The sequence below is a fragment of the Cibotium barometz genome, chromosome 1, assembly GCF_041138505.1.
Source record: "Cibotium barometz isolate CiBa-2024 chromosome 1, ASM4113850v1, whole genome shotgun sequence".
In the NCBI taxonomy this organism is placed as follows: domain Eukaryota; kingdom Viridiplantae; phylum Streptophyta; class Polypodiopsida; order Cyatheales; family Cibotiaceae; genus Cibotium; species Cibotium barometz.
Window position 1 is genome coordinate 79,052,125 of NC_141046.1, and position 25,524 is coordinate 79,077,648.

The 25,524-nt window shown below is 45.3% G+C and overlaps 1 protein-coding gene across 1 annotated transcript in view; it reads left to right on the forward strand.

The window, feature by feature from the left end:
• Positions 1-24,753, forward strand: part of NUDX23 (nudix hydrolase homolog 23) — a 37,350-nt gene extending 12,597 nt beyond the window's left edge. Inside the window, exon 7 of the mRNA XM_086806825.1 lies at positions 24,368-24,753. Coding sequence (XP_086662951.1) covers positions 24,368-24,428 — 61 coding nt within the window. The 3' untranslated portion in view covers positions 24,429-24,753. The remainder of the gene's footprint in view (positions 1-24,367) is intronic.
• The last annotated feature ends 771 nt before the right edge of the window (positions 24,754-25,524 follow it).

Below are 25,524 nucleotides of genomic sequence, written 5' to 3' on the forward strand. Positions count from 1 at the left end.
GTGACCACATCCTCCGTGCTGCCGCTATCAAACAAGACGACGACTCTCTGGCCACCTATGTAGCCAAAGGACTTGAGCAATTCGTTGCGCTCGTACTCCTGGTCATGGGCGCCCTTCTGCTTATCTTTGAGCTCCTGGCTAATAATTGCTCCAACTGAAGCACCAGGGTTTGAAGAACCAGGGGTAGCCGCGGGGGTCTGTGTGGGAGCTGAGCTCACCACGGGAGCTGTGGAGGAGGCGGCGGTGGGCTTTGGAGGCTTCTTCGGACAATCCCGAGAAGTATGTCCTTTTGTATGACAAAAGAAACATCTACCCTCCTTCTTGTACTGAGAAAGCTCCTTAGCACTCAACTTGCCACCTGTCTTGCTTGCCTCCGCTTTCTGGTCTGGAGTAAGCTTTGACGCATTGTTCAAGTTCTTGGAGCCAGAGGCTCCCTGGCTCTGTCCTAGGGAAGACCCCGTCTGGTTCTGGCTTTTGCCCCTCGAGGCGTTAGCCCTGGGAGAAGCCGGCTGGGAAGTCTTGGGCTTGCCACCATTATGTTTCATTTCTGCACTCTGCGCAAGCGAGAGTGTGTCCTCAAAGGTGGCTGGCCTAAACATGCGCACCTCCCATTGGATTTGCGTGTCCAGGCGATACAAAAAGGGCCCTTTCTTGTTCGTATCAGATAAGCGTAATTGTAGACATAAAGTCAAAATTTTATTGGCAAACTGAAGGACTGGTTGTGCGTTCTGACGCGCTCCCCTGAACTCGTCTTGGAGTTGCTCAAGGTAGTGGGGCGGTAGAAACCGTTGCTTAAGGTCGCGGACGAACTCGTCCCACACATAAGCTGCCATACCTGCTCTAGTGTGGGCATGAGCCCATTGAGTCCACCAAGGAATGGCCTCACCTTCCAAGTACCAACTGGCTAAGATCACTCTGTCAGTATCTGTGTTACTAAAGTTCATTTTCTCAGGAAAATGATTCGAGGGCGCCGCCGGTGTCAATCTGGCGTCCAAAGCTTTGAGGTAACGCTCGTGTTCCACGCGTCACATGGCTTCGTCTTCTCGTTGTCGGATCTCCAATGCACGCATCTGCAACTCTAGCAAAGAGCTTGGCTGCAGCTGTGACCCCGCGAGAGGGTCCCTGCGTCGAGGATCTGGTATTTGGGATACGGAAGGAGAGGGAGGAGGAGATGGAAAACGCGACGCTAGAGAGCGGGTACGCTCCTCCAGAGCCAAGATCTGTGCCTTCTGCTCATCCAACTTGGCTGTCTGTTCTGCGATTGCTCGCATCATGTGCTGGAACATGTTTGTGACACTCAAGCCTGGTGCCCTAGCTGGGCTGCCTGGTGCACTCTGGTCCCATGGTTCTTGGTCTCTCTCGTCGTCGAAGCTCGCCATAGCAGGAAAATGCAATTCCTTTCCGGAACGCAATCTGATCATCCACTATCTGTGTGGGAGACGTCCGGAGGCTTCCGGAGGCTAAAAACCAACTATCCTTCGAGGGACAGGAGTCACTCCGAAAGGGGTAGTCCATTGGCATCTAAAAACCGACCACACGAGCGCGAGAAAATTCTGGTTTCTTTACTGAATCTTTGTACTTGAAGTAGGCTCTGATACCATTGTAATATGCGGAAGCTTCGGAGAAGAATCGGTAACTTCAATACTCAGAATTCAGCACTCTTTTCGCGACGAAAATTAACGCACAAACTGAAAGGAGAAGTGCAGAAAATAGAGAGAGAGAGGGAGAGGTGGAGAGGACACAGTATTGGGTCCCAATTACCCTCTGTAGGGCCCCCACCATGGATGGTGTATTTGCTTTATTAGAATGATGAGAAATCTGAAAGAAAATACAGCAATCTTGGACCTTTTCTTGGCTGGGAATACCCTGCCCTTGACCTGAATCCTTCACCCCTTTGCTTAGCACCCTCTTGGCTTTGTCTAGCCTCTTATGCTTGAGCTCTTGGTGGAGAATGAGATAAATGAATGGGATTGTGGCCTCCACTATTTATACTACTTTCCAACAGCAGTCGGCCAGTAGATAAACAGGCGGCCAGCACAAATGTCCCACGACTTGTGAAAAGTCGGCAATAAATGCTGGAAAAATCACCTAAAATGCTGCGCATTACTCCCTAGATGGCTGGGCATCATGCGCCTGCTTCCAGAGTGTTGGGCACAGCCTTTGCCCACAATCCAAGGGTTGGGCAGCCTGTATGGGCTGCTCCATATATGCCCTACAGCCATATAAAGGCTGTAAACTCCTGGAAATTGCCTTATCTTTGCCCTAGGGCTGTCCTACAGCCCCTCCATGGCTGGTGGGTTCAGCTTGGGCCTTCCTGGCCCTCATGGGGGTGGTTCCACACCATTCCCATGCCCACACTAAGATCCGGGGTAGCCCTATGGGCTGGCCCCTTGTCCTAACCACTATCTACTCAATGATCTGGCATCCGGTACCATACCAGATACACAGAATCACGCTGACGTCATTCTAGAGGGAGACTCACAGCGCGGACTGGCACTGTTTCATGTGCAGGACAGTGCACACCTGACCTTAGACTCATGTGCAAGACAATGCACACCTGACCTCGAACGACTGAGATGGATCCCTGGTTGACTCATCCCGGACTGGGCTCACATGGGACCAGTTCACCATCCCAGGTCTTGCACCTTCCGTACAGAAATGTCTACGTGGCATCCAAGTGCGGGATGCACGTGACAAAGAATGCTCCTTGAAGTTGAATGTCGTGTTTTCAGCTTGGAGGTCTATTAAACCTCATAACCAACCAAGATCAGATCCTGTAGATAATCAATCCTAGGAGAAGCAGGTTGCTCCTCACTGGAACCCTCTGAGTCCATCTACTCTGTAACAAGAGTTGCCAAACACTGAAAAGAAGCATCCTTTGGAAAGGTTGGCATCGCAAGATGTAAAGACTCTATAGAAAAGATGGAGTTCATCTGCCCAAACTCCATACCATGAGTTGCCCAATGCTGTACACAAGCACACTCCACTCAGGTGGGCATCGCTAGATGAAAGGACTCCACATCTCCCTCTGAAAAATGAGGTCGTCGGACTGGTACAAGCCCAACTTGATTATGATCCAAATCCAAAAAACTCTCGAAGTACCACTGTGCCCGGCTAGCAGTCACAGATCTCCAATTGATGAAGCCCAGGTGAAGGTGGAGCTACCAGCAAGAACAGTCAGCTTGGACAGCATCCAGACTGCAAGGTGGCCAGCCAAAGTGTGAAAAGGTGCGTATTATAGGCATGAAAATCAGGTCGTGGAGATATTTTAAAACATGCCGACTCTTGTATATGTCCACCGACCAGCATTGAAAAGGCACTATAAAAGCAAAAGCTAGGAAGTCTTTTAGGCATCTTACAATTCACAAAGTGTTGAAGCATTCCAAGGACCAGGACAACCAAAGGGAACCCTAAAGCAAAGGTGAAGGTTGAAGGTAAAAAATCAGAAGATCTATATATTTTCGTTATTTTCTGATCATTCTAAAGATCTACAGCCAAAGTGTGAAAAGGCACATATTATAGGCATGAAAATCAAGTCGTGGAGATGTATTAAAACAGGCCGACTCCTGTATATGTCCACCGACCATCATTGAAAAGGCACTATAAAAGCAAAAGCTAGGAAGTCATTTAGGCATCTTACAATTCACAAAGTGTTGAAGCATTCCAAGCCTCAAGGGCCAGGAATCCTAAAGCAAAGGTGAAGGTAGAAGGTCAATAGTCAGAAGATCTATAGATTTGCGTTATTTTCTCATCATTCTAATAAAGCAAATACACCATCTGTGGTGGGGGCCCTACAGAGGTATTTCAGGACCCAATATTAAGGTCTGCTGATGCTGACTAGTTGCGTAGCACCTTTAGTACTATCGGCCAGATCCTCCACCCATCGAATGGTTTCTTGGGATTCCTTGTGCCCTGCTCATGCTCTAGTTCATTTTTTTTTTGCTGCTGCCCTTGAGGGATTAGCATTGAGATTAGCATGTCCATGTCATGCACATGACAACCCTTGCTTTCTCGGTGTGTCTATGCATCGGACTGGCATCCATGGCTGCTGGTTTATGCTTATGCATGGGATTGACGCCTGTCATGCGATGCTGTGGACATGATCTTTTGCTAGGACTTGATGTGTTCATGCTCGGAATGTCGTGTTTGGAATTAGATGTTCTGTTGGGACTTGTGCTTGTCAAAAGCAAAGCGTGGCAAAAGCAGGCACCCCTCCAAGTATATAAAGAAGCATGCATCCTCTTGGAGATTCATAGAAGACTCGTGGAGAACTTTGAGAGAGAAGTTGTGAAGAGCCATCTTCCACATCATCTTCTTCCTCATGCCAACTAACTCCTCCGCTTGCCGTCGATGCCTTTGTTGCCCAGAGCCAGTTTTCACCGCCTCAGCCTTGTTGCACCTCCTGCTTGGGTGCGCCACCTTTGCAGCGTTGACTGCCACCGTTACTCCGCTAGCCACCAGCTGCCAGAGTTTCTCTGCATGCAGTTGCCGCCTTTACTTGCACAGGTTGTGCCCTCTGTGCCACCTCCGCCTTGTCTGCGCCCGCGCCTTCGGCTGCAGCCCCTGTGTGCCTTGACGAACTAGGTTGCGCCACTATGTTTACTGGAGCCACTTTTGCTGCTTCCAGTCGCCACCAGTACTAGCCACCCGCGCTAATAAAAGCACCGCTTGCCACTAATGCAGACGCTGCCTGCAAGAAGGATCGCCACCTGTGCTGCCCCCAAGGGAATCGCCACTTGTGCCTTCAGCATCGTTGACTGCGCCACCTTTGAGCACCGCCACTAGCTTCTACCAATACCTAAGAAGGAGAGGCTGTTTCTCGTATCACGTATTCACCACCCCGGTGTTTGCTTTCTTGGGATTGATTTTGTCCGGACTGAATATAGAGAGCTTTTGTGGAACATCAAACAAGGGATTTTGGAACTAGCCCGATGTAAGTCTCTTGTGGGTTATCCTCGTGGTGAGCTTGGCATCAGTTATCTTGTGACTCGACATCGACACTTTTGTTTGATATTGTATTCGTTCGTTGTATTGGTCCTAGCTTGGAAAAGCCCGTGGATTGTTCCTGAAATAAATTCTTGAAGAGGGGGCGGGGCCTGTTCCCCGCTCAGCGTGGTGTACCGTGTGAAACCCCTATTCCCATCTATCTCTCTCCCTTCTCTTTCTCTATCTTTATCTCTCGTACACATGGTTGCATCTGTCATTGCATGCTCCGTTGGCCTTACACTTGCACACACTGAGCTGTAGAGGGGGGGGGGTGTTAGAATATTATGCATGTGTCACATGCACCCTACACTGGAGTGCTATGTGACACATTGGCTCTACATCAGTGCAACATTCATACAATAGAATTTACCTTTTTAGGAATAGTTGTTGTATGCTGCATGCTGTGACCCCAGTCTGGGACATGTCAGGCACAAGCTACGTAGGTTAGTCTCCATAGCCTTAGAGAGTCGGCATGTGTCAGTCCTCTTACCCAGTTGGAGAATTCATGCGATAGGGCATGTAGAAGTCAAACCATAGCATGTAGTTGCATCAGAAGGATGTAGTTGCATGGTAAATAGGTCTATGGGCCAGCCAAAGGCCAGCCCATAGCATGGCCGGCCCATAAGGGCATCATCCAAGCCATAGATGGCATAGGCAGCTAGTCGGCACCCTACAAATGCCCCAAATCTGTGGTCGGCCAGCACTAGATGCTACAGGCCTTAGCTGGCCGTCAACCAGCCTAGCAACAACAAGTCAGCTAGGCATCAGGGGCAGCAAGGGAATTACAGCATTTATAAATGCTGCAAACTAGCATTTTTTTTCCCAGATTAACTGGCCGACAGCATTTGTATGGGCTGACCAGCATCAGAAATCCGTATATAAGCAGCGCTTATCATTCAGCATAAATCATCTATGAACAAATCAATTAGTTCCAAGCAGTTCTAGTGTGCCTGAAGCCTTTGGCTTTGCTTGTGCATACTGTCAGCACTCATCACCTCAGTGTGCGTCGTTCCCAAGGCTTCCACGAAGAGTATCTTCAGCATTCATCTAGCATATGTGCATCCCTCGGTTTTGGGCTTGCATAGTTGTCATTGAAGAGCTATTCAAAGGAGCTTGCACAACATTTGGATCAGCTTGTGTTCGGTCTACTTTGTCCTTGCGTTTGGCAGCCCTCAATCATCATTCTTATTCATTGTAAAAGTTCTCCAAAGAAATATAAGCAAATATTGCTGCTTGTAAGGGGGGCCCTTTAGTGGGTAATTGGGACCCAATACTGTGTCGACTAGTATCTTCTCTCTCTCTCTCTCTCTCTCTCTCTCTCTCTCTCTCTCAAAGTGGAATTGCATAAACTCACGGGTATAAATAAGGCTTTGTTGCGCGGTACAACGATCAACCTATTACATGCTACATTGGTATCAGAGCTGCAGGTTGTAACCCAACTTGGGTACCCTAAAGTGAGAAAAACCACCCAGGCCTCCACAATGTTAGGAGAGACATCGTGAGCAACCTATAAAGAAGATATGGAAGAAGAGATCTACAAGGAAGACACAACCACTACAAAAACGCTTCCGCAAAAAGCAATGAAGACTTCATCAAAGTGCTCAAGAAAGTGAGAAAAACCACCCAGGCCTCCACAATGTTAGGAGAGACATCGTGAGCAACCTATAAAGAAGATATGGAAGAAGAGATCTACAAGGAAGACAACCACTACAGAAACGCTTCCGCAAAAAGCAATGAAGACTTCATCAAATAGGGGCCAAAGAAGCAGCAGCGGCCAAAGAAAAAAAGCTAAGGAAGAGGTTGAAAAAGCCAAAGAAAGCGAAAAAGCCAAAAGAGCTCTCAGAATTGGAAAAATTATTCCTTCTCATGGAGCAGCAACTGCAAAAAGAAGATGCTAAAAAAGACGGAAGAACGACAAGCCAAAGAAGCTCGATGTGAGGATGAATGAAGGGTGGAGGACGCTAAACGCAGGGTTGAAGAAGACCAAAGATGGGCAGACCAAGAAGAAGAAGAAGCGGCCAAAGAAATAAAAGCTAAGGAAGAGGCTGAAAAAGCCAAAGTATCAGCTGAAAAAGCCGAAGAAGAAGCATAAAAGCCAAAAGAGCTCTCAGAATTGGAAAAATTATTCCTTCTCATGGAGCAAAAATCGCAAAAAGAAGATGCTAAAAAGGCGGAAGAACTTTAGGCCAAAGAAGCTCGGCGTGAGGATGAATGAAGGGCGGAGGACGCTAAATGCAAGGTTGAAGAAGACCAAAGACGGGCAGACCAAGCTACCTGAGAAAGGCTTGAATGTGAAGCTATGCAACTCCAAAACCAACAGTTGATAGTCGCTATGAAGGTGAATGTGTTGTCTCTTCTCCCTACATTGGCGAACCAAGGAGCAAGTTCCTCCACCATCCCAACCACCAACGTCATACGAGCTCAACCGAACTTCCGTAAGTATATGGTAAGCTGAATGGAGGTGAGCCCAAGCAGCTCCAAACCCCAACAACAGTCATCAACTACCAAGCTGTCATCAGGGAGCTCAGAATAGCAAAGACACTAAGAAAGAAGCCCAGAGCACCTCAAGAGGCAAGAAGGGTAAAACCTTCACGCCTAAGAAAACACCTAAGGAAAAGGCCATAGGGGGGGAATATCTCCAACCAGAAGAGCAAACGTTGTATATAAGGGGGAGAACAGATGTTTCTTTTGCCACACCGTGGGGCATGGTAAGAAAGACTGTACCAAGTGGCAGGCTGCACAAGCCACCAAAGCCTCTGTCTCCACAGTAGCCACCACCATAGCTACATCTACACCTCCCGCATCGGCCACTGTAACGGAGGGCAACTGTAACAAGGAAATAATCATGAATATTGATCAAACACATGAACATGCCAGATAAGAGAGAAGAAAAGAACTGTCCACAGTACACCACACTAGGGGCCAGAAGATGGGTTGACCAACCCCCCCCCCCCCCCCCCCCCCCCCCCCCCCTTTCCTTTTCCTTTATGGTTAGATTACCAAAAAGGAGTCTGCTTCAGATACAACCTTGTAGGTGCCCAGGGATTATCCACTGGCTAGCACTTGATTCTTCCAATACAAGATGAAAAAAAAAGCAAAACATATAATGAATTCGGTGTTCGTTCACAAAACAGGAGAGCTTTCCTGGCTTAGAGCACATGCAGGACAACCATGGACAGCCCACAACATTCCCACATCAGCCTAAGACAGCCCTGTAAAACCATCTTTAACCTTGCCAAGCCCACACAGCAAATCGACCAGCCTTAAGGGGCTGTTTCTGCAGTCGACCAGCTCTTAGGAGTCTCAAAGGAAGTTGGCCAGCAGAGGTTTAGATGCCAGAAGACAACCGGCCAGCAGAGAGAAGTCCCCACACAAATCGATCAGCTTCTCCTTGGCAAACATGAGTCGGCCAGCAGCTTTTCAAGGCCTGTTAGCAGTCGGCCAGCTCAAGGGAAGCCTCTGGTTCAGTCCACCAGCTCCCACCAGCCACTTGGATGATACAAATCTTGATGACTAGCAGTAAAACAGCTCCAGATCAGGTCGGCCAGCTTCACCATGTACTAGTAAAGCATGCGATGAGCCCAAAATTGACTTCTCTCCAGCAATAGAGCTTGTTCTGCCAAAAATATCCAAGAGTGCTTTTTAGGTCTAGAGAGGGGCGCCTACAAGCAATCAGCCCATAAGTTTGTCCAGTGCCCATCCTTTGGCCGCCACGTGTATTAAAATAGTCCTGCCCAGTGTGTACAATTCTAAGTTTGCCCGGTCACTTATAAGTGAGTGTAAACTTGCATCAATAAATATTAGTATGTGAAATCATAAAGCTGTAAATTGAATTTTTAGGGACACTTACCACCTGTAAAACACATGTAGACCACCTATTAGTCCAAAACAGGTGCGCCCACACACGTCCACAGGGTGCCCAGGTGACCCCAGCCCCATGGACAACACAGGCAATAATCTCAGGCATTGTCCATACAAACGAGACAAGTTATCCAAATATAAAATTAAGGTCATGCACACACATGAGTGCAACGAGACTGGAAGAAACACCCATTTGCTTAGTTGTATAAGTAAAGTGTTCAAGGATCCATGATTCTGTCGGAATCTTCCCAAAACATAAATACAGATAATCACCAGGATAGCTAGTCCCGAGACAACACATCATGTTAGGCTCCACAAGCCATGTTAGGTCCCGAGACAACAATCTACATTTATCCCTGCCTTGTAGGATGCCTCGAAAGGTGATTCTCTTTGGAACAATGTCACCTTCGAGTCTAGATATGGTGGCTCGAGCTCTGGAAAGTGGAAATGCAACTTTTGTGCAGATGAGCACCATGGCAGTGTCACCAAGCTGAAGGCACATTTGTAACAAACAAAGGGTATTGGGCACATGTAAGCATGTGCCACAAGAAATCTATGATAGTCTAAAGGCTTGGAAGGCCATGCAGCTAGGTATCACCCTCGAGGATATCCCCAATATGGGAGAGCTTGAAGCACGTCAAAATGTCTCGAGGAGGACTCGCAATATCCGAGAGGAAGATATTAGTGGTGATGTTGCAGGTGGTTCTAGCTCGGCACCTCAAGCCAAAAGAACAAGTCTTTCAGTGTTCAAGAAAGGACATGTGTAGGCAGGGATGCAGAAGGTTGCCATGAAAGAGGCAACGAGGGAGTTGATGAAGTTGTTTATTCAATGTGGATTGTCCTTCCACATTGTTAGGACTCCTCAATGGAAGAAGGCAATGAGAGCTGTCTCTCGCATTGGGTGTGAGTGGGATGGTCCCTCCTATGAAACATTGCGCACTATTGAGCTTCGCAAGGAGCAACTGGCTGTGGAGATGGAGATGGAGTCTCGCAAGGCCACTGGGCAAAGTATGGTTGTACTTTGCTTTGTGATGGATGGATAGATGTGCAGAAGAGAATGTGTACAACATTCTTGTGTCCTCCTGCAAAGGCACAATGTTCATTTGTGCCATAGATGCATTGGTGGCAGGGATAGTGGTTACAGGGGAGTTCATTATGTCCCACATGCACCAGGCAATCAATGAAATTGGCCCTGATAACATTGTGCAGGTGATCATGGACAATGGGTCCAATTGTCTATCCATGGGTAGGATGTTAGAGGAGGAGTTCCCCAAGATTGTGTGGACACCTTGTGTAGCACACAGCCTTGACTTGATGATTGAGGATGTGCGGAAGCTTGATTGGGTGAGCCATGTATTTTCAGCTGCATCTAGCATGGTGAACTTTGTCACAAAGAGGCCAAAGGTTTTGAGCATGTACAAGGCCAATAGTGATCTTGAGCTTCTAAAGCCCTCCAAAACTCGGTTTGCATATATGTTTATTGTGGTGAAGAGACTAGTGAGAGCGCGGCATGGCTTATTGCGCACTGTTGTGTGTCGTGAGTGGACAACATGGGAGGACAAGGATGAGCCCAAGTCTATAGCGTTCTCTAGTATGGTCATGAGAGATGCTTGGTGGTAGGATGCAGAGGGGCTTGTGAAGCCACTTCAGCCCATGTATAGTGTCCTTCAGCTCACAGACATGGAGGGGCGTACCATTGGACTGCTTTATGAGTTCATGGATAGAATTGGTGAAGCTCTCAATGGTTGCACTATCTTGTCGCCTAACAGGTGCTCACCCTTGGGCTTTAACTTTAGTCTTTGAGTCTTTCTCTTGAGTCTTCTTATAAGTTATTTTATAAATGTATAGAGTCTAGACTTGTAGCTTTCTTGGTGCTTCCTATTACCTAAATCTCAATCTCTTACGTATGTCACATATAGAGTTTAAGATATTAAGGAGATTTGGAATCGGCGTTGGGATTGGTTTCCTAGGCCAATCCATGCTGTTGCTCACATTTTGCATCCCCTTTGGAGGAATGAGGAGCAATACCTCAATGAGGAGCTAGATTCAGGATGGACCAAGTACATTACCAAGTTGGTGGGACTGGGAGGTGACATATAGCTTATGAGGAAGCTCGAGGATGAGCTTCTCATATACCGCAACAATAGCCATATGTTTGGACGAGCTATTGCATTGCTCAGGGAGACACAGTTGGAGCGAGTGTCTTGGTGGGAGAAATACGGTATTGGTACACCCAACTTGGTAAGGTTCTTGAATCTTTGTCTCCTATTCTTTCAAAATCTACATTCAAATGCTACTCTCTTTGACTCTTTACATTCTTTTTTGTACAATGTAGAGACGGATTGCATTGAGAATTCTCTCCCAAGATTGCAGTTCAAGGCCTTGTGAGAGGAATTGGAGTACATGGACTCTTTTTCACATGAAAAAGAGAAACAGACTCTCCACAGCACAATTGGAGAGGCTTGTCTTTTGCCATTGCAATCTCCGATTGCTAGAGTAAAAGGGTCATTCCATTGAGCCTCGCCAAGTGAATCTAGATAAGATTGATATCATGAAGTGCAAGGAGATTCCTGACATTCCTCAAGAGGAGAGAGACATCTATTACATGCTCTATGAAGAGATCATGGCTCCAGCTTGCACTACACGATCTTGTCAAGAGGCTAGTACTAGTGGTGCACCTGCATCTCTAGAGGATGAGGTATTTGAGGACTCAGCTACCGGTAGTGACCCTGAGAGTGAGGCTACATAGGCAGAGGATGCAGATGAGGATGAGGATGAGGATGCAGCTAGCAGCTGCTAGCATCATTTTATTTGGACATGTTATTTAGTTTGGACATGTTATTTATTTTGATCTTGGATTTTGAGTCATGACTCGTCGCCCACGTGGTGATCCTTTTGATTTCTGGTAGTGATCACTATTAATGAAGTTCTTGGTAGTGGGCAGTGGCCCAATTGGCAATGATTAATCGTGATTTGTGATATCATCATATCTTACATGTATTTTGTTTTTATTGAAATGAATTCAATGTGGTCACTTATAAGTTATGTCAATGTGGTCTCTTATAAGTTATGTCATAAGATCACATTTTTTTTTATGTATATTTCAAGTTAAAAATATACATGGTTTTTCTATTTTGTATGAAACCTTTTTGGACTCGTTTCTTACCTTTTATGAAACGTTTCAAAACGTATGAAACCCATTTCATACCCGCTGTTTCAGAAACGCCTGGCAACATTGCATATGCCACACATGAATAGTAGAAAACAGAAGCAATGAGGAATTTCGTGACATTCCCCCTGGCTTCTAAGCAGTTAACCGCAGTTGAAAAGCTTCTAGATAGGCCGTCAAAAGTTTCGGATAATCTTGAAATACTCCATTTTGTGTCCATAGCCGAATAGTTTTTAAATTTCACAAGATACCTACGTACTAGCTTGTCTCCCGCATGCTTACGCTTCTTGTGAAAAACTATCTTCTCATGTTGCAATACCTCCTCAAGCTCATTCACCTCTGAATATGCCAGATAAGAGAGAGAAGAAAACAACTTTGCACAGTATTGTTGTATGCAAATTCAACCAAATCCATAAAGAAATCCATAGCAATGCTTTCCCATGGTTCCTGTGGAATGGGTAAAGGCTGAAGCAAACGAGGTGTTTTGTGCTTGTCAAATTTGACTTTCTGACACACCAAGCACTCACGAACATAAGTTTCGATATCCTTGCGTAAAGCTGGCCAAAAGAAATATTGTTCCAAAGCTTGTGTAGTAGCCAGAATGCCGCGATGACCTGCATACGGAGGAGCATGACACTCTTCCATAACCTTTTGGCGCAAATCTTGGACCACACAAATGCGGTTTTGCATCATTAGGAAACCATCTCGTATCGAATAAGATGGGATAGCAGTACCACCATTCAAATCAACCAAATAAGCTGAATTCTGTGTCCAAAAAGTACATATCTCGCATCCTTGACAAGGAAACTTGTTCTTGATGGTTATCTTGTTAAGGACCCTGCAATCGACACACATGTTGTACGAACCGTCCTTTTTCTGAATAAGCAATACTGGAGAACAATAAGGTGAAGAACTCGAATCAGTCCTTTCTTAAGAAGATCATTCACTTGAGGCATAATTTCCTCGTGTTGGGCAGCATTGACCCTGTAAGGAGGTCGGTTAGGAGGGGAGCTACCAGGGATTATGTCAATACAATGATGCTCTGGCCTTTCTAGGGGTAACTGTTCAGGTAGGGTGTTAGCAAAGCAATCAGCATAATCACTTAAGAAATTAATCTTATCTTGATCTATGGGAGTCAGAGAATCATGTTGAACATTATCACTTACAAAGACCAAGTAAGAACAATCTGATTTCTTTATTGCCTTGGAAATAGAAATATGGCTTACAACTGGCATGGTACTCCCAATGGTACCCGCATCTATACAAACTTCCTACCTCTATGAGTAAAGTTTACTTTCTTCTCCTTATGCAAAATCTTGGGATCCAAAGGATAACGCCAAGGCATCCCAAGTATCACATCACATCCCGTAAGCGGTGCTACGAGGAAGTCTTCATGATCTAAATAACTTTGAATCTGTATACGAAGCTTCCCTATGATGGCAGTGACTTTAACTTCTCTGCACTCAAAGGCAGTATCTGCAGGAAAATCCATGCCCAATTCCTCAGGCTTTATCCCATGAGCAGTAGCCATTTGAATGGATATAAAGTTATCTCTAGAGGCATTATAAAAAACAAACAATGCTGTTTGATCCTTCAACTTGTCCCAAGCCTTACATAAAATTCTGCTCTTTGGTTCATGTGCAGTATTACCCTGTACATCGGGTATGACATTCACACTTGGTTTTGCATCCTGCACATTATTCTTTTTGACATTTTGAGGGCATTAAGATTTCATGCAATCCTTACCGCTACATAAGAAGCATTTCCCCTCTTTCATGCATTCAAAAAGATGCTGTCTGAATAGCTTGGGATCATCCTTCTTACCTCCTGGCTTCTTTTCAGAGCCCCCTTTTGCATCCTTGGACTCATTGGGCATAAACTTCGGTGGCTGTCCACCCTTTTTTCGCTCATTTTCAGCTTTGAATTTTCCTTTGTATGAGCTGAATTCTTGCCTTTTCGATGTTCCCTTGCCATGCAGCTCCTCAGAAATAGTGGCTGAATATATGAGCTCTTGTAAAGTGTTGTGAGGATAAATTGCCAGGCTTTTCTAAACGATTCGTTGCAACCCTGACTCGAATTTCCTTTTCTTCTCGTCCTCACTAAATCGTCATGAAAGGTGTGACCTTGAGAAGAATCCACCAAAATTTTGAAACATACGAAGAAATAGACTTGCTTTCATTCTGTGTCAGCCAATCCCATTCCTTTCATACATCTTTTTCAAAGTGGGGAGGAAGAAACTGGTCATAGAATTGCTCTTTAAAAGTACTCCAAGTATGAGCATCTGTTCTGTCTAAGAGCTTTGCTATCCACCAATTACTCGCAGTCTCTTTAAGATGCATTCCCACATGCGTGAGCATAGATTTCTCTGTGAAATCCTCAGTACAGATAACAGAAGGCTATTTCAAATTGCCTTATGAATGCAAGTGCCTTAGTGGTGTCCAACTTTCCATTATAGCTCTCGAATTTGATATCCTTGTCCCGTGACTTGAATTCTTTGGCCTTCTTATTGTGCCGAGCATCCCGTCGCACTTGTTCATTATCTCCTTCAACATGTCTATGATGCGGCGATGCCGAGATCTAGGGCTGTTTTCCGGTGCAAAGCCCTCCACTTGGGATGGAACTTTGGGAGTAGGAACATACCTAGAAGGTGAAGATATCACTGACAATGCATTTAGATCTTCCACATCTCTCATATGGGCTGAAAACCCTTCTTCATTCCCTCGGGCTGCATGTCGATATACATCATTCCCTCGGGGTGCATGCCCATATACATCATTCCCTCGGGCTACGAGCCTTCTCATTTCAGTTGCCTGGGCTACCCTTCATAACATTTGTTTGGGCTGCATGCCCACTCACATCACTTGCTCGGGTTGCATGCCCTCTCACATCACTTGTTCGGGCTGCATGCCCTCTCACAACATCATCAGAATTCCCTTCACGGGATTGCTTGCAAGGTTGCTGTGTGAAGACCCACTTGCTCTCATCATCGGAAACATCGCCACAGCTTTTCAAATAGGCAACAACCAACTCCGGAGGTTTCTCAATCCCCGTCTGTTGAACAATTGCATCAAAAGTGACCATATTTGCCTTAACCTGAGACTTGGACTCAATAACCCTCTATACATCCGGGTCCCTTTGCAAGGTACGGAGCTCTTTAAGCTCATTCATCAAAGTGTAAGCCTAGCGGGGCGTGCAGTGATAGACTGTAACTTGGTTGAACACAATGCTAATCAATACACTTAAATACACTAAGATTTGAAGGACACTTGCTCAAATACAAGAAGTAAATTGCTGAATTGACAAGAGGCACACAATGAGCCGGAACGGCCGACCCCTCCCTTGAGTAAATTGTATTACTATTGGAGAAATTCAATACATAGTTTCACGGGCATCCATTGCCAAATCCTCCATGCCAATGCATATGAAATTCAGCATTTAGAAAACAATGGTATGTCGATGTAGATCACCAAGGAGCTGCCTTGATGCCCGGCCCGACTTCAGTGCCCATATTCTCTACCATTGGCTCTATGTTCTACCAAGCAAGGTAGCAACATCTTCAAGAGCACATAGGACAAGAGAAATACTACACAGGGCGGCTTAACAAGGAGTCCTGCCCTTCTACTGAGTAAGTAATGACAATACATTGTCCAATTACCTTACCAGTCTTCATAGAAGTTGTTGCAAGCGGAAGCCTTCGCGTTGGAAGCTTTAGAAGTGTTGATATCTTCGATTTGCCGCAATCCTTCGCGACAAAAGTCTTCAAGAGGATGAAGGGAACCTTGGGAAAGCTTCCCCTATGGTTCAACTTGAGAAAGGAAGGCTGAAATTAGGGTTTTCAGCAAAAAGACCAGAAATTACAGCAAAAATGAGAGCTGTTTTGCTGAATTTCAGTCATTGGGAGTGAGTAGGAGAGTGATTAGCACTTGGAAACACTCTTGGAAGCTTGGAAAACACCCTAGCAAGTTGGGTATGGCTATGGAGAGCTTGGAAATGGAGAGAAATGGTGGAAAAACAGAGTTTTCAGCCTCCAAAAATCCTCATGAAGAGAAAACACGAATTTCTCTTAATAAGTAAGTGAATTGGGGTCCAATCAGGTGAGGGGACATGGAGAGATGCCCATTTATGAGTAAAAGGGGAGGATCAGGTCCTGGACATTGAGTCTTGTCCGCCTCGGGACTTCAGTGAGTGTGAACTTGGAAGAGGTCATAATTTATAAGTGAATGTTGGGCGCCCAAACTTTAATGAAATGGGAACGCACTCACTTATAAATATTGGCCAAGTCCTAAGGGCTATTTGAGCCTAGATTGGGTAATACTTACCACCTGTTCACATGCCACACAACCATGTCAGCAGACAGTTTCACACGCACGGTTCACGGGCGGGCGTCCCCTAGCCCGGAACTACACATAGGTCATGCAGGCATGAAAACAGCATGCAATTTCATTTGCAGGCAAGCACATAAAGATGCTATGCAATGCAGCATTGGCATGAGCAATTTCCGTTCATGAAACCATATAAGACCAGGCGTTTCCAGGCAAGTATACGCAATACCAGACCTAGTGGAAAGCCAATCCTCCAGGCGTTTCCGGGCATGTACACAAAGGCACAAGTCCCAGCGGAAAGCCAAGTCCTCCAGGCGTTTCCGGGCATGTACACAAAGGCACAAGTCCCAGTGGAAAGCCAAGTCCTCCAGATATTCCGGGCATGATAACATCAAGTCCCAGCGGAATATCATATCCAACTATACAGCATGACACGTGTCAATCACCTGCATAGGCATATTCCATAAGCCATGGACACCAATCCAATATGTACATAGTGTGAAAGCAAGAGTGAACCATTTGGGTGGCCAAATGGTGACATTCCCCCCCGCTTCTAAACAGTTGTCCGCAACTGAAATGCATCCAAATATGTTTGAAGCACATGCGGGCAATCTTTGAAGAACTCTTCATCTACCCATTTAGCATCAATGGGAAGATAGTTCTTAAACTTCACAAGGTAACGCCTCATAACTTTGCCTGCAGCAAGCTTGCATTCCTTGTGATACACAATCTGCTCTGGCTGCAAGATCTCCTCAAGTTCATCCACTTCTGGTGGATCCTCAATGACCATTTCACTAGGCTCCGGCCCTACATACTTGCGAAGGAGACTCACATGAAAAGCATTGTGTATGTGCCAATGACTAGGTAATGCCAATCTGAAAGCCACTTCATTGATCTTCTCGATCACTCGAAAAGGTCCATAGTACCTAGTTGCAAGCTTAGGATATGCACCCTCTTTGCCAGGCCTCTTTGCAAGTCTTGCTTTCTCAAATTTCAGCAATACCCAATCATTCTCTTTAACATCCAATTGCCTTCTATGCTTGTCGGCAGCCTTTTTATGCTTGTCTTGTGACCTTGCAATGGCTGTTCGCACCTGAGCAAAAGCAATATCCAAGTCTCTTACATACTCATCAGCTGCAAATATCTCATCCTTTGTGCGAAGGATGGGTGGCAAAACCACCTTACCATAAACAATCTCAAACGGGGCCTTTCCCGTAGATGCATGCACCGTGTTGTTGTATGCAAATTCCACAAGCGGTAAGTACTTCTCCCAAGAAGACTTCTGATCCGCCACATAACATTTCAAGAGATCCAACACGGCTGAATTTGCAGCCTCACTTTGCCCATCCGTTTGAGGGTGATAAGCTGATGAGAAGTCCAATTTGGTGCCCATATTATCAAATAAGGCCCGCCAAAAGAGACTTGTAGTCCTGGGATCTCTATCCCCCACAATGGACTTCGGCATTCCATGATGTTTGAACACTTGTGCAAGATATATTTTAACCATATGCTCAGCTTTGATGGTCTTTTTGACCGGCAAGAAATGAGCTTGCTTGCTAAACCTGTCCACAATTGTCCAAATTGCATCATTACCCTGTTGGGTACGTGGCAAGTCCATAATGAAATCCATTGTAATACTTTCCCATGGCTACGTGGGAATAGGCAATGGCTGAAGCAAACCTGGTGCCTTTTGCCTATCAAATTTGACCTTTTGACAGGTGATACATGCACGTACATGTGCCTCTATGTCCTTCCGCATACCTGGCCAAAAGAAATACCGCTCAATCATGTGCGTAGTAGGCATTATGCCTCTATGACCAGCATATGGAGGAGCATGGCACTCATCCAAAACCTTTTGCCTCATGTCAGACACCACACATAGGCAATTATCTTTCATGAGATAACCCTCTTTGATCACATATGAGGCATGTGCATGACCAGCCATCAAATCAGTCCAAATAGTGGCAAAATCAGCATCTGTATGATACAAATCACGCATGGTAGACAAGTCCCCATGAGAGGCAACCGAGATAGCTGCTACATACGGCTTTCGTGACAATGCATCAGCCACTACATTCTTCTTTCCCGGGGTGTGCAAGATCTGAAAATGAAACATAGAGAGGAAATTGGCCATCCTCATATGCTTCTCTGACAATTTAGTTTGAGTAAGAAAATATCTCAAACTCTGGTGATCTGTCTTCACAGTGAAATCAGTCCCAAGAAGGTAATGTTTCCATATAGTAAGTGCATGAATTACAACCAAGAGCTCTTTCTCATAAATGCCAAGAGATAGCTCTGCATCATGCAATCTACGACTCTCATAAGCCACGGCATGTCCCTCTTGATTAAGGACAGCCCCTATGCAATTTCCAGATGCATCACATTCCACACAAAAAGGCTTTTGCAAATCCGGAACGATCAACACTGGACCATGAGTAGTTGCATCTTTCAATGTGAGGAATGCATCTCTCTCTACATTAGTCCATTTGAACACGGCCTTCTTCTTTGTCAAATCATGCAAAGGAGAAGCAATCGATGCAAAGTGCCGAATGAACCTGCGGTAGTAAGAGCATAATCCAAGAAAACTGCGGATCTCATGCACTGAACTCAATTCGGGCCAATTCCGAATTGCATCAATCTTTGCAGGATCCATCCGCACTCCATCTTTGGACACAATATGCCCAAGATAATGTATCTCTGACAAGAAGAACTCACTCTTCTTTGCATTTATGAAGAGTTTATGCTTATGGAGCTCTTCAAAAACAATAGCCAAATGAGCTTTATGCTCTTCTTCGGTCTTCGAGAAGACTAGGATGTCATCAAAGAAGACACCTGTAAATTTCCTGTACCCACGGAATATGCGATCCATCATTCTATTGAATGTAGCCGGGCATTTGTAAGACCAAACGGCATAACAAGATACTCATAAAGCCCAAATGCTGTCCTGAAAGCAGTTTTGTGTACATCCTGAGGCACTACACGCACTTGATGATATCCACTCTTGAGATCAATTCGGCTAAAGCATGCCGATCCATCCAACTTGTCAAGGATGTCGTCTATGTGTGGAATCGGAAACCGATTCTTGATGGTAAGCTTATTCAAAGCTCTATAATCCACACACATACGAAAGGATCCATCCTTCTTTTGAACCAAGAGGACGGGTGAACAATATGGAGAAGAGCTTGGCTGAACCAAACCCTTCTCAAGAAGCTCATTCACTTGCTTCATGATCTCCTCTTTTTGGGATGCACTTACACGATAGGCTGGCCTATTAGGTGGTGAGCTACCCGGCACAAGATCAATGCGATGATCTTCCGGTCGTACAGGTGGTAACTCATTTGGTAACTCATCAGCAAAACAATCATTGTGCTCTTGCAAAAATTTCAGCCTATCATTACAAAGAGTGTTTACATGTACATTAGTTTTCTCAATAGGATCTCGTACAAAAATCAAGTACGCAAAAATACTCTTTTTCATTACTTTCTTAATTTGTACATGAGATACAAGGGGAATGGTATCACCCTCTTCACCAGCATCAATTACATGTTCTCGGCCTTTATGTATGAAGGTGATCCTGTTAGTCTTGTAAGCCTTGCACGGATCAATACGTGTATGCCAAGGCTTTCCAAGCAATACATCACAGCCATTCAAAGGCGCCACAAGAAAATCCTCATGATCCACATAGCCTTGAATGTGTATGCGCAACTTGCCAAAAATAGGCATGACCTGCACTTCTCTACCAACAAAGGCAGCCCCTGCTTCAATTTGAGGACCCATGTCCTCCACTTCAATACCCAAAGCAGCTGCCATTTGAGTGGATATGAAATTCTCCGATGCACAATCATCAAACATGAACAAAGCAGGTTGATCTTTGAGCTGTCCCCAAGCTTTACATACAACCCTATCTTTGCTATCATGTGAAGTGTTGCCCTGCACATCCGGAACCATATGCATATTAGGCTTCGGTACATTAGCATTTTCAGCTTTGTTCTTCTTATTTGGGCATGCTCTTGCCATGTGCTCAGTGCTGCCACAAGTAAAGCATTTGCCTTCACGCATATATTGCTCCTTCTTCTCAGCACTAAGACCAAAGTTTGCCGGCTTATAAGGGCGCTTGTTAGCAAACTTATTTTCAGCTTTTGGACCTGATTTGGCTTGGTTTTGGTCCCTTTTAGGTGGCTGTCCATCATTTTGCAGGTTTTGGACAGCCCTCTCTTTGCCTTGAAATGAGGGTTTAGCCTTATTGGATCGACTCAATTTGAGTTCCAATTGCTCGGTGGCGGTGGCGGCTGCGATTAATTGGTGTAAGGTATGACCAGGATACATTTGTAATCCCGCTTTGTACACGGGTTGCAATCCCGATTGAAACCTTCTCTTCCTTTCCGCCTCGGTGACATGCATAAATGGAGACACCTCCAAAAGCACTTTCCAAAACTTTTGTACATATGCATTTACCGATTCCCCCTCATTTTGCTTTACCCAATCCCACTTCATTGTTATCTCATTCAATGCATTGGGAGGCAAGAATTGAGCATAGAACCTCTCCTTGAACTCTTTCCATGATCTAACAGGATTCGGTGAGAGCTTCTCCGTGAGCCACCAATGGGCAGCAGTGCCTTTCATGAACATGCTTACATGCCGGATCATGGATTTCTGAGTGAAATCCTCATCACTGAAAGCAATATCAAACTGGGCAATAAAAGCAAGTGCCTTTGATGCATCATATTCTCCATGATATGTGTCAAACTTCACAGATTTGTCTCCGGCTTTGAAGTCACGAGACTTTGATGCATGTGTGTGCATCTCAACATGTTTTCCCCCATGTTTGTCCATTGGGACAGTCCCTGTAATTGGCATCATTTTTGGACCAAAAGGTGATGCATAAGGCACAGATACATGTGCCCTGTAAGCATGAGGCATGGCTGGCCCCTCAACATGCATTGATACATTTTTAGCCATAGCTTCTCCCTCACGAGCACACTCGAAGGCATGAGTGGCATGAGAGATACGCGGAATACCTGCACCAACAGAAAATTGCAGCCCATGTTGCATGTGTTGTGCATGTACATTTTCAGCCGGCAATGGCATTTGACATACATTTTGACCACTGCCATAAACATTGTATCCTTCACGGGCTACATGAGGTATTCCTGCATGGCGGGAAGTCACTGATTGTTCCTCTCCCATAGCATGGAGATTCATCCTCTTAGACATAACTTCTTGTTCGGGCACTTGTGGGGATTCCAAGACATGTGGGATGGTTGCCTTTTCTGCATAGGCATCCTCGGTACGAGCCAAGTATGCACGTGCTGCATCCCTTGGTTGCATGTGCAACTCTTGAGCAATCATTGCCATTGCATGATCCATATAAGATTCAGCTTTCTTGGTCTTCAAACTGTCATGTACCAATGGATCCTCGCGGCGATAGTGATTCAATTCTTCTTGTTGTGCATGGAGAAGAGCCTGCATACGAGTAAGTTCAGCCCTCAAGACTATCGACTCTTCTTCTTGCATCTTCTCTTTGCCACGAGACGGCTGTCCCACATATTCATGTTCCCTATTGTGCACCACATGAGTTTGCTCATCCTGTAAAGCATTGGAGGCATGCATTTCATTGTCCCTGCCTCTTGTATTAGCATCTCCAACATTCATTGTATGGCTGTCCATAATGTTCTAAGTGTAGAGATAGCTAGTGTTCACGGTGATCGTCTCTCACGATAGAAGTGAAAGAGAACCGTATGCTCTGATACCAATGTAACTTGGTTGAACACAATGCTAATCAATACACTTAAATACACTAAGATTTGAAGGACACTTGCTCAAATACAAGAAGTAAATTGCTGAATTGACAAGAGGCACACAATGAGCCGGAACGGCCGACCTCTCCCTTGAGTAAATTGTATTACTATTGGAGAAATTCAATACATAGTTTCACGGGCATCCATTGCCAAATCCTCCATGCCAATGCATATGAAATTCAGCATTTAGAAAACAATGGTATGTCGATGTAGATCACCAAGGAGCTGCCTTGATGCCCGGCCCGACTTCAGTGCCCATATTCTCTACCATTGGCTCTATGTTCTACCAAGCAAGGTAGCAATATCTTCAAGAGCACATAGGACAAGAGAAATACTACACAGGGCGGCTAAACAAGGAGTCCTGCCCTTCTATTGAGTAAGTAATGACAATACATTGTCCAATTACCTTACCAGTCTTCATAGAAGTTGTTGCAAGCGGAAGCCTTCGCGTTGGAAGCTTTAGAAGTGTTGATATCTTCGATTTGCCGCAATCCTTCGCGACAAAAGTCTTCAAGAGGATGAAGGGAACCTTGGGAAAGCTTCCCCTATGGTTCAACTTGAGAAAGGAAGGCTGAAATTAGGGTTTTCAGCAAAAAGACCAGAAATTACAGCAAAAATGAGAGCTGTTTTGCTGAATTTCAGTCATTGGGAGTGAGTAGGAGAGTGATTAGCACTTGGAAACACTCTTGGAAGCTTGGAAAACACCCTAGCAAGTTGGGTATAGCTATGGAGAGCTTGGAAATGGAGAGAAATGGTGGAAAAACAGAGTTTTCAGCCTCCAAAAATCCTCATGAAGAGAAAACACGAATTTTTCTTAATAAGTAAGTGAATTGGGGTCCAATCAGGTGAGGGGACATGGAGAGATGCCCATTTATGAGTAAAAGGGGAGGATCAGGTCCTGGACATTGAGTCTTGTCCGGCTCGGGACTTCAGTGAGTGTGAACTTGGAAGAGGTCATAATTTATAAGTGAATGTTGGGCGCCCAAACTTTAATGAAATGGGAACGCACTCACTTATAAATATTGGCCAAGTCCTAAGGGCTATTTGAGCCTAGATTGGGTAATACTTACCACCTGTTCACATGCCACACAACCATGTCAGCAGACAGTTTCACACGCACGGTTCACGGGCGGGCGTCCCCTAGCCCGGAACTACACATAGGTCATGCAGGCATGAAAACAGCATGCAATTTCATTTGCAGGCAAGCACATAAAGATGCTATGCAATGCAGCATTGGCATGAGCAATTTCCGTTCATGAAACCATATAAGACCAGGCGTTTCCAGGCAAGTATACGCAATACCAGACCCAGTGGAAAGCCAATGAATCAGTGGGAGAAAGAAAGGAAGTGTGTACTGACTGACGGCTGTGTAGGCACCTCATATGCTGTCGGATCTTCTGCTACAACAACAGAGATCCCAGCTATGGCCACCAACAGAGTCAACCTGTGCGAGTGAAATCGGCAACAAAGACCAAATCTGAGGAGACAACCTTGAGAAGGCTACACAGTACCGAGCAGTCGTGTTGGTACAACCGGCGGAATATAGGTGGCATACTGGTGTAAAACAGGGTGGATGTAGAGGAGGCTGAAATCAGCGGCGCTGAGTAGGGCAGGACAGCAGCATATGGAGGCGCACAGCTTCAGCGGGTGATGGCGTACAGAGTAGCAGCACTATCTGGCGACAGTGCTGGCTGCAGCTGGTGGTGATGGCGATACTGGCTGTAGCTGAAGGCGGTAGCGGTGCTTGCTGCAGCAACTGGTGCTATACAGGCTGCACACAGGTGGTTTAGGGGACACGACTGGAAAACCATCTTGTCCTTTGGCTCTCTCTCTCCCTTCCTCTCTGGTTCTCCATGGAGTCAACTGCTGAGTGGCTGATCCTACTCCTAGTATGGCTCGGCTTTATAGTTTGATTCCATGGGATCTCCAGACTTGTGGATAGGAATAATGGGGTTGAGAGACCAAGTCACAGGAAAAACCTGGTGAACAGCCCATTAAACACCCAAGCTAAGTAAGCGTAGTTATCTCCCATTTATAAGCAAAGAAGTAGCCCCTCATAATCCTTCTCTCCCCCATTATGGAGTTTGCAAATTGCATCTCACATTGTGGGTTTGACTTCATGTGTGTGTGTGTGTGTGTGCGGCGGGCGGGCGTGCGCGCGCGCGCGCGCGTGTGTGTGTGTGAGAGAGAGAGAGAGAGAGAGAGCAGTTTTATTTTTTTGGGGTTTTCAGGCCTGGAGCAAGCCCTTCAGATCCTTTGGGCTATACAGTGAAGGATCACATCTGTACTTGAAGCAAGGCAATTGTATAGCAATCTCGTTGAAGTCATGCTTCCCTCGTGGGGATAGATGTCATCTATAAATGCTGTGCGCTGATTCTATTAGGGTTATATCTATAATCTTTGGTTCCTTGTAGCATCTAAGTTGCCATTTTGTGTAAATGTAAGTGTTTCTGAATCAGGAAACTTTGTTGAAGCTTGCAAAAAGATAATCAAAATACTTTAGGGTCACTTTTTTTGGACATCTAATGGCCAACAAGCTGGAGTTCGTAAGGAGAGTCCTGCAGTAAACTTTTAATGGCATGCCTTGACCTCTAAATATAAAGCATTTGAGACCAAATATAACCTGTGGAGTGCACATGTTACTGAGTTATTTTTATAGCAACACCCAAGAGTCTGGACACTGCAGGTGTTGATGAGAATGTAAGTATTGCTTTGCTTAGTAAGAGACTTTAGTTTTCTTTCTCTCTCACCTTCTTCTGCTCCCTTCTCTATGTTACAGATTAGTTTTCTTGATTGATCAATTAAAACTTGCTTAGTTTTTTGTTTTATTAGTTACATGATTAATTGAATTTTATGTTTTAATAAACATATATTTTTCCTTTTATGTTTCCCGTTCTTTGCAAAACGTTTTTGTCATTTCTTTGCTTTCTGTTAATCAGTTGTTAAAATATGGGCAATCATTCTCTCAAATTTTAAGCTTCTACATTCCATTTTATGGAAGTACATAAATGGCTTGTTGGTGTACATGTCGTATTGGAGGACTGATAGTACGAAGAGAGATCTTGCAAAATAAGTTCTCTCTCTCTCTCTTCCATTAGAGACACCATCTTCTTCGTGTGGGTTGTTTTGCATTTTGAATAAGTAATCTTCATCTTGGACAGAGCGCTAATCTGGTAGGCAATAAAGGATGCCTCCCACCGGTGGCAGTGGTGGGCTCCCCAAGAACAGTATGTGGGAAGGCTTAGAACCTTCAGTCAAGTTATTGGGGTTCAATGTGCTGCTTCATGAGCCCATGGGGACTTGTGCATTGGTGTTAGCCATCGCTATATACAAGGTTGGGGACTTTTGCAGCTAGTAGTCTCTAGGATAACCTCCACTGAGTGATGGA